This window comes from Octopus bimaculoides, chromosome 22, assembly GCF_001194135.2.
Source record: "Octopus bimaculoides isolate UCB-OBI-ISO-001 chromosome 22, ASM119413v2, whole genome shotgun sequence".
NCBI lineage: Eukaryota > Metazoa > Mollusca > Cephalopoda > Octopoda > Octopodidae > Octopus > Octopus bimaculoides.
This window is the reverse complement of record NC_069002.1, coordinates 3896858-3905715: the sequence shown is the minus strand read 5'-3', so window position 1 is coordinate 3905715 and position 8858 is coordinate 3896858. Positions and strand designations below refer to the sequence as shown.

Here is an 8858-nt window from a genome sequence, read left to right as displayed (position 1 = left end):
ATATATATATATATATATATATATATATATATATATATATATAAATATATGCTTATATATTTGTGTGTGTATAGATATGTGTGTTTGTGAATGTCCTATGTGTGTGTTTGTAGGTCTGTACATGTGTATAAGTGTATACATTTTGAAGAGGAGAATATATGTGCACTTTTGGAAGCCATTTCAAGAGAGTCCCTATATATATATATATATATATATATACACATGCACACACACTTTCTTTATCTATGTATGTATACTGAAGAGGATATGTATATGTATGTATATTAGTGTGTTTGAATGTATACATTTTAGAGTATATATGTGTGTGTGTGTGTGTGTGTGTGTGTGTGTAGATGAAGCACCAAAAGACGTCATAAGAAAGGTGAAGTGTTGTCTTGGTCTACAACTGTTACAATTCTCACACCTCTTCTTCCTCAGGCAACAGACACACATCATGAACATCCATTGGTTCACTTTTATTTCGGTCTTGAACAGCGAAGAATTGTTTCTGAGTTTGGAAACTTGTTTTGTTGTTGTTGTTTTTTCTTCTTCTTCTTCTTCTTCTCCTCCCCCACCCCCTTCTTCTTCTCCTCCTCCTGATATCGCAAAGTGTATTCTCAAAGAATTTACTCATTGACATTCTATGAATGTAGAATGTGTCCGTGTGTGGGAGTAAGTGTCTGTGTGTGTATATATGGACATGTCAATTCAGACAAATATGTTTGTGTGGGAGTGTGTCTCTATGAATGTGTGTGTATGTGATCATGCACACATGCTCTCCTATGTCTTTTACTTGGTTCAGTCATTAGACTGCAGCCATGCTGGGGCACCACATTAAGGAATTTTCACTGAACTAATTGACCCCTCCTCCACTACTTATTTTCTTTCGAAACCTGGTACTTATTCTGTCGGTCTCTTGAAATCTAAGTTTTTGCAGTATCTGGTCCTGTATCCTGATGGCAATGTTGAGATTTTTGGCACTATGCAGTAGTGTCCCATTCTGCTTTTTGTGTAACTTTCAATGTGAAAATTTGGTACAAGTTCTAGAATTTTCCAAATGTGTATCACTACATATCTTTTCCAGCTTTATTCTAGGGAGTAGAGTCTTAACTTTTCCAGTCTCACCCAGTAGCTGACATGTCATATTGAGACGATCTTCTTTGTGTAACTTTGCTGGATTGCTTCAAGATCTGTCGTAAATTTTACACCGTGCAGAGACTGTAGTTGGGAGCAGTAGTCTAAACAGCTGAGGATAAATGTCCTCGAGAGGACCATCATGGTTTCCTGTTCTTCCATTCTGAAAGTTGTCAGGGTTCATCCGGCCAGCTGTCTGCATTTTATTGCCAACTTGGTAATACGCACCTGGAAAGATACATCATTACTCATGTCGTTGCCTTTTGAGTTCAAATCACTGATTTTGATTCAGAGATTGTAATCTCTTCTAGGCTAGTGTATCCTGTCTGCATTTCATTCAGTCATGCTAAACACTGTAAATGCACAGAAAACAACAACTGCCACATTCCAGGGAGAAAAACTAGACATAGTTGATAGCTTCTGCTATCTAGGTGACCAAGTTAGTAGTGGGGGAGGGTGCGCTGAAAGTGTAGCTGCTACCCTTTTGGGGTTGATAAAATGAATACCAGTTGAATACTGTGGTCGATGTAATTGACTTACCCCCACCCCTGAAATTACTTGTTTCATGCCAAAATTTGAAATTATTATTATTATTTTCAAATTCTTTATGTTCAGTGTTCAAATCCCACTTAGGTCAAATTTGCTGTTCATCTTTTCCGGGTCCATAAAATAAAGTATCAGTCTTAATGCTGGGGGGGGGGCCGATGGTATTAACTTGCTGCCTCCCTTCACAAATTGATAGCCTTGTGCCTTTCCTTTTTAAATCCTCTTAGGGTTGGTTAGTTCCGGCTGAGGACTGGGGTCGATGCAATCAACTTCCCCTTCCACTCAAAAACAGCTGGCCCTCTGCTAAAATTTGAAACCATTGTTGCGAAAATGGCAGGAGTGGATGGTACCTCTCTCTAAGTGTAGACCTGTGAGGCAGAGGGAAGAAATTGGAGAGGGCGCTTGCTCTTGGAGTTTCAGGGAAATCTCGGACAGTGGGGTTCCTCGATTATCCCTAGAGGCCTTCCTGTATCAGGAGGGCCACATCTCTATCATCCCCCCACATTTTTCTTACCTTTGTATGCTATGCATATGTCCCTTCTTTTCCACTGTATACTTTATTTTTTTAATGTTTTTTTTATCATTTCATTATTATATGTAAACCCCTACACTTTATGTCTGTCTTTGTATTGTCCCTCTTTTCCTTTGCCCTTGTGGCAAATAACTGAAATCATCATCATCATCATCATCATCATCATCATCATTATTATTATTATTATTATTGTTGTTGTTGTTGTTGTTGTTGTTTTGTAGTTGTTGTTTATGCTCTTAAATTTGGTTTGGAATATTTTTGTTCATTCAAAAGTTGAATGGTATTTGATGCTGTTTTTTTTTCTGCTTTTTTTTTTCAATGAATTTGTAATCTTATATTTTTTCTTTTCTTTCTTTTTCTCTTTTAAAAAGCTGTGATATAAATACAATGACCTTATTGAATTCTGTCATCTGATCTGAATATTGTTTCAACCACTACTCTTCATACGATGGATTCTACTGTACGATTTCCTGTCCTCAATCCTGTGAGTAAAACCCACTAAAATAACTTACTTCCTACAACACGTCAATGAAATACATTCTTATCACTCTCATCTAAACACGCCAATGAAATCCATTCTGTATTGCTTGATTTAAAACAATGAAATCTGTTCTTATCCGCTTCATCTAAGCCATCACTTGAAATCTATCCTGGGTTATTTATAATTAATAAAACAAACAAGAAAAAAAAAAAGAGGAATAAAAAATACAATACTTGTTCTTATCTCAGCCATCTCAGCACTTAAAGTATTAACCATTGTGCTGGCAGAATTGTTACTGTGCTGGACAAAATGTTTAGCAGCATTTTGTCTGTCTTCATGTTCTGAGTTTCAAATGTCACTGGCATTGATTTTGTCTTTGGGGTCGATAAAATAAACACCAGTTGATCACTGAGGTTGATGTAATCAATTAGCTCCCTCTCCATAAAAATTACAGGCTTTGTGCCTGTAAAGAAGGGATTATTATTATTATTATCATCATCATTATTATTGTGCTGGTGGCATGTAAAAAGCACCATTCGAGCGTGAACGTTGTCAGTGCCGCCTGACTGGTTCCTGTGTCATGGCATGTAAAAAGTACCATTCAAGCTGCGAGTGCCGGCTGACTGGTCCCTTGCTGGTGGCACTTAAACAGCACCATTCAAGCGTGAACGTTGTCAGTGTCGCCTGACTGGCCCTTGTGCTGGTGGCACCTAAAAAGCACCCACTACACTCTCTAAGTGGTTGGTGTTAGGAAGGGCATCAAGCTGTAGAAACATTGCCAGATTGGATTGGAGCCTGGTGCAGCCTTCTGGTTTGCCAACTCTCAATCAAAACGCCCAACCCATCTAAAAATAGCAGCCAAGTCCCTCTCAAATCACAATGTGTTGCCTGCAAAAGAGAAGGACATATTACGCAATGTAGTTTTAGATACACTGCCTGGGAGAAAGTAAAAGGAGTGGTCATGGTTAGAATTATTAGAAATTATAGTAAAGAAAGGGTTAAGATGATAGGGTGTGAATCCAGGGGGATTTGGTTGCTATTTCTAGCTGTATACAGACTTGTTTGTTATTGGTCTTTGTGTTGTTTATCTTATTGTTGTTGTTGGTGTTATTGTTCTGAGAGAGGAAACCAAACACATTTCAACACAGCAACCAATAGCTTTATCATACAGCTGCTGCTGTTTAATATTCTCACCCTCTCTCTCTCTCTCTCTCTCTCTCTCTCTCTCTCTCTCTCTCTCTCTCTCTCTCTCTCTCTCTCTCTCTCTCTCTCTCTCTCTCTCTCCTTCCCTCTCTCTCTCTTTCTCTCCTTCTGTCTCCTTCTGTCTCTCCCACCATCACCACACTCACTTATAACTCTATTCTTGTTTTGAGATCTGGCAAATACAATCGCAGCAAACTAATTGTGTTGTTTAGTTTATTACTACGACTACGACTACTACCTCTACTACTACTACTACCACTGCTGCTGCTGCTTAACCTGAAATCTCTTCAGATCCAGCAGAGAAATCTACGATCAAAGACGTTCTAACCGTGACAGTCTTTAGTTCAGACATTATATACATCTAGTGCTGGTTCTCATTCCTTTTCCAACACACCGGAGGAAATTTAACTGCTCTTTCTAAAAAAAAAGAGGTTATATGACGCACCCGTTGTCATCTCTTGTCGTTGTTAAGAAACGGTCAGCAGTGTCCTCCTCACCACCACTGTATGTTCTAAATCAACCAGTCCCTGTCCTTCCCACTTCCAATAAGATCTCATTACTGGTGAAGGAAGTTATTAATGGAATAATCTTGGAATTGTTTTTACCATGTCTTCAGACCTCCACATGCTTCTCAATTTACCAAAATATCAGGTATGCTCTGAACATTTCTCCTTTTTAATTTCATTTTACTTCTAACCTATTATTTTTTCTATTTTCCTTTTTTTCTGATCTCCTATCCTTCCCTCGTTTTGGCCGTTTGACCGTGGTCATGCTGGGGCACTCCCTTTGATGGTTAGTTTAACAGGTTGACTTCAGTTCTTTTCTTTTAAATTTGTTGCTTATTCTATAAGTTTCTTTTGCCGAACTGCTAAGTCACAGGGTTGTAAACAAACCAACACCAGTTTTCAAGTGGTAGTGGTAGGGGGACGACAGCACAAACATGAAAACTTATGCACACAATGTTTCAGTCATTTGATTGTCTGGCCATGCTGGGGTACCGCCTTCAAGGGTTAGTTAAACAGACTGACTTCAGTTCTTATCTTTTAAATGTATTACTCATCCTATTGGTCTTTTTTTGCCGAACTGCTAAGTTACGGGGTTGTAAACAAACCAACATCAGTTGTCAAGTGGTGGGTGGGTAGGGGACAAACACAAACATGAACACATATACACACACATATACCTAAATATATACAACCGGCTTCCACAGAGTTTCAGCCTAACAGATTCATTCATAAGGCATTGGTCAGTTCCGCAAAGGTCGTCTTTGTTTTTCAACCTTTCATGCGTGTGTGTGTGTGTGTGTGTGGAGGTGGGGGGGTCGATAGAATTCATATCAGTCATATACTGGGGTTGATGTTATTGACTAGTACCCTCCCCACAAATTTCAGGCTTTTGTGCCTTTAGTAGAAAGGATTATTATTATCATTATTATTATTATTATTATCATTATTATTATTATTATTATTATTATTATTATCATCATCATCGTTATTGAGGTGGTGAGCTGGCAGAGTCGTTAGCACGCCGGGTGAAATGCTTAGTGGTGTTTCATCTGCCGCTATGTTCTGAGTTCAAATTTGCCTTTCATCCATTTGGGGTCAATAAATTAAGTACCAGTGATACACTGGGGTTGATGTAATTTACTTGTCTTCTCCCTAAAAATTTCAAGCCTTGTGCCTTTAGTAAAAAGGATTATTATTATTATTATTATTATTATTATTATTATTATTGTTATTGTTATTATTGTTATTATTGTTATTATTATTATTATTATTATTATTATTATTATTATTAAGGTGGTGAGCCAACAGAAACGTTAGCATGTTGGGTGAAATGCTTAGTAGTATTTTGTCTGCTGCTACTTTCTGAGTTCAAATTCTGCCAAGGTTGACTTTGCCTTTCTACCTTTTGGGGTCAATGAAATACCAGTGAAACACTGGGGGCGATGTAATCGACTAGTCCCCTCCCCCAAAATAGGAGTGAAATAGGAAATGAAAGAATACGTATGAAATATAAATGTCAACAAACAGAAATTAAAACACACACACACACACACGAACACACACACACATACACTCTCCCCCCCTCTCTCTCGCTCTCCCAAAATGCAACACAGCTGGGATGAGTTGATAGTTGATCTTCCAGGACCAAATCCGGTTGAAATATTTCCTTTTCGGAGTTTATAAAATAAGAGGAAATTACTCAGTTTTCTAGAAAGTTCAAACACCACCACAATCATCATCACCACATTCATCATCACCACAATCATCATCATCATAACATTATCATATATTTGCTTTTACCTGCTGGTATGGGTTGGATGGTAAATATTAATTCAAAGTTACTGCCCTTCCCAGCATGTTGAAAAACCCTTTTGGATAGAAAAAGTCAAAGGCTGCCTGTGGGCATTGGTTGGCCTGGGGCTATAATAGAAGATAATAGAAGGTGCCATGCAGTGGCCTTGAACCCAAAATCATGTGGTTGCAAAGTGGGCTTCTTAACCACACAGCCATTCCTGTGCCTGTAGCAGCCTTCAATTTTTTTGTATCCAAAAGAATTTTTTTTTCAACTCAGTATTTATTTACTTACCATTATTTATAGCATTTATGTTCTTCAAGAACCAATTCCAAAAGAAAAGAATTATTTCACATTTTTCAAAAGTTTTTTTATGACATTAAAAAAAAAACTAATTTTTTTGTTTTTTTGCCAGAGGATATATTGCGAAACATCGAAGTCAAAACTGGCTTTTAATAAACCTAAAGGTGACAGCTGGATACAGCTGGCTGGACATGAACGTAAGTTGAACCCATTGCTTTTATCATATTTTTGCTGTTGTTTGATAATCCCAGGTCAGCTCTGACCTTGCAGGATTATGATTAAAGACATTCTAACTATGACCACCTCTCTTTGTTTTTAAAAAGACCCTGTACATTTTAGACTACCTGTCACATCTTCACCACCATCTAACTGGGATAGCCATGTGTTTCCCCAACTGCAAGACATATGTTCCTGTCCTTATCATACTTTAACCTCTCATCACCTGGTATAAAGTCATCCTCCTTAATACACCTCATCCCACACCATCACTTGTGGGGGTGGGGTCTTGCCTTGTCTGTCTTTCTCTATCATGTGTTAACTTTCATTACATGGAATAAAGCCACCTCCCTCAATACTAAACCAGTAAAATCAATGTAAAGACCCCCTTTGGTCACAAATGACCATGGAATTGCACCTAGGAAGCTCCCCTCCGAGGCACAAGTCCAGGCAAGGCTGTTTTATGAAAGACCAGCAGTTACCCATGCATACCAACCTCCCCTCACTGATGTTTGCAAGGGACAGGCAAAGGGGCTGATACAGCATAGCACCAGTGATGTTGCAACTCATTTCTACAGCTGAGTGAACTGGAACAAAATGAAATAAAGTGTCTTGCTCCAGAACCCAACACACAGCCCGGTCTGGGAATTGAACTTGTTACCTCATGATTGTGAGCCTGTAATGAATGAGAAAAAGAAATTTTGGCATTTGGAAGGGCATCCAGCCATAGAGACCATGCCAAAACAGACATGACATGGAGCCCGAATGAACCCTTCAACTGATTATCTCCTATCAAACCGTGTAACCCATGCCAGCATGAAAAGGGACGTTAAATGATAATGATGATACTTACCTGTATATTCCATACCTGTCTGCATGCTGAAATCTTTGCTAAACTCATTGCCTACTCCCACCTCTCAAACACCATTTCTGTACATGGCTTGCACAGTTCTCTCACAAGCCATTAACCAGCACTGAATTTTTTCAGCAACCATCTAATTACAGCTCTTACCCAAGAACTTCTTATGAAGTTGTCTCATTAGGAAGAGAAAGCATAGGTGGTAATTCTTTTTGGTGCAAACACAAGCTGTACCTTATCTAAGCTAATCCTGTCATTGATCTGTGTTGAGTGGTACATTCTAAACTCCTGAAGGATTTGATATTTAGAACTAATCATCTGTTCTGTTTCCCAGTGAGTGTTAAGTATGGTCTGTGCGTTTGCCTGATTGGTTGGTGATCGAGTGACTGTTGAAATTTTTGGCGTTAGTTTTGTAAACTGTTAGGTTACTGACGTCAGTAAGACTAAGAACCTTGAACCTTCTCCATTCCTTGTCTCATATATATATCCTCCAGCATAGATATCATGGCATTGCTCTATATATATAATATGCTTTTGTATTGCTTTTATTTTCAGTTTTTTTATTTCTAGTTTCTGGCCTTCCAAAGCACTTTAAACACGATTTCACGTACTTCAAATAAACTATTGTACCCTGCCACCCCCACAATACATTAATATTCTAACCAAACTTTTCTCTCTTGTAGAAACATTTGCTCCAGCCACAAGTAACACAATCTGGAAGAGACGATTGTCTGATGACAGCAACGAATTCCAAACATACAAAGAACTACAGACTGATGTAGCCAAGTCTATTGTTCCTAAATTCTACCAGCAGATTGAATACCATGGGCAGTGTATCCTTTTATATACATGCACATAGACACTCCATAACATACACACTATCAATTCAACTGATGTGCTGACTTGCCAAGAACTTCGGGTGTATATGTGTGTGTGTATGTATGTACGTATTGTGGTGTATTTATAGATATGTTTATATCTGTCTCTCTCCATATATATATATATTTGTGTGTGTGTATGAGAATATATACATATAAAATATAAAGAAAAAGAGGAGGGATAAGATAAAAATATTTTTCTCATCTTATACCTCCTCTTATTCTTTATATTATATACACTCGTTATGAAATAATATGTACCAAATGGATTTACCGGATTTCAACTGGATCGGATTATACATTACATCCCTTTGTATTGTTTTGGTTTACTATGAGGTAATTAAAGGATCCTTTTTTTATGAATGCCACTGGATTAGTTAAATCCATATACTGTCCATTATATATATA

General features: G+C 38.0%; 1 protein-coding gene across 5 annotated transcripts in view; it reads left to right on the top strand.

Annotated features, from left to right (window-relative positions):
* LOC106867819 (inositol-trisphosphate 3-kinase homolog) overlaps nt 1-8858 on the top strand; it is a 30498-nt gene that overhangs the window by 14305 nt on the left and 7335 nt on the right. For 4 of the 5 annotated variants that reach the window (XM_014912854.2, XM_014912878.2, XM_014912869.2 and 1 more), the window contains exons 2-4: nt 2584-2696; nt 6610-6694; nt 8256-8405. In XM_014912854.2, coding sequence (XP_014768340.1) covers nt 2661-2696; nt 6610-6694; nt 8256-8405 — 271 coding nt within the window. In that variant the 5' untranslated portion in view covers nt 2584-2660. Of the gene's footprint in view, nt 1-2583; nt 2697-4037; nt 4548-6609; nt 6695-8255; nt 8406-8858 lie in introns of those variants that run through there. The other variant, XM_014912845.2, reaches the window with a different exon arrangement.